General features: G+C 43.5%; 1 protein-coding gene across 1 annotated transcript; it reads left to right on the forward strand.

The window, feature by feature from the left end:
* Positions 1–120: 120 nt before the first annotated feature.
* On the forward strand, positions 121–653 carry LOC107125373 (src-like-adapter; the record flags this gene model as incomplete). The annotated part of the gene is made up of 2 exons (XM_015428807.1): positions 121–224; positions 522–653. Coding segments are annotated over 2 exons (236 nt in total), but the record flags the coding sequence as incomplete, so codon positions are not given.
* Positions 654–793: the final 140 nt, after the last annotated feature.

Raw genomic sequence — 793 nt, forward strand, 5'->3', positions numbered from 1 at the left:
CCCCCATCTCTGCCGGTTGCCAGGATGGACCAGCATACTTATATGCAAAGTGCTCTGCACCACATCGGGCAACACAGGCCTCTGATTTCATCTATGTGCCTTGGATCTCCCTCCCTGCAGTTGGCTGTTTGAAGGTCTGGGAAGAGAAAAAGCAGAAGAGCTATTGCAGCTTCCCAACACCAGAACTGGATCTTTCATGATTAGGAAGAGCGAAACAACAAAAGGTACGAAAATGCGATATTTCACTCCACCAATTTGTTTCCATTACGGTCTCCTTATAAGAACAGATTTTAAGCTCTCGGTATCATCTTAAACAGAGTAACCTCCTTTGAAGACACTGGTCACCATTACCAAACTATAGTTCTCAAGTTTGTTCTTACTATAGCAATTAAAGCACATATAAAATAGAGGGAGCTTGGAACACTGACCTGTCCTTAGACTTCTCCACATGAACAATCATTTCACTTCCGTTAACTGCATGCCGGTATAATTTATGTAATTTGATTTCCCCATTTCTCTAGGTTTATATTCCTTGTCAGTTCGGCACGTACAGGTGAAACATTACCGAATCTTCCGCCTGCCGAACAACTGGTATTATATCTCTCCTCGGCAAACTTTCCAGTGCCTGGAGGACCTCGTCAATCACTACTCAGGTAGGACAAAATATATTCCTTCACAGACCTCAAAAATACACCAAATAATTTTGATCTAATCTATATTCAGGCGTCTCCAACCCACCTCTGGAATTCTGACAGGATGGTGGGTGCCACTGCAAAATGGCTGCTGCAGGAGG

This window comes from Gekko japonicus, unplaced genomic scaffold (genome assembly GCF_001447785.1).
Source record: "Gekko japonicus isolate JY-2015 unplaced genomic scaffold, Gekko_japonicus_V1.1 scaffold54068, whole genome shotgun sequence".
Classification (NCBI taxonomy): Eukaryota; Metazoa; Chordata; class Lepidosauria; order Squamata; family Gekkonidae; genus Gekko; species Gekko japonicus.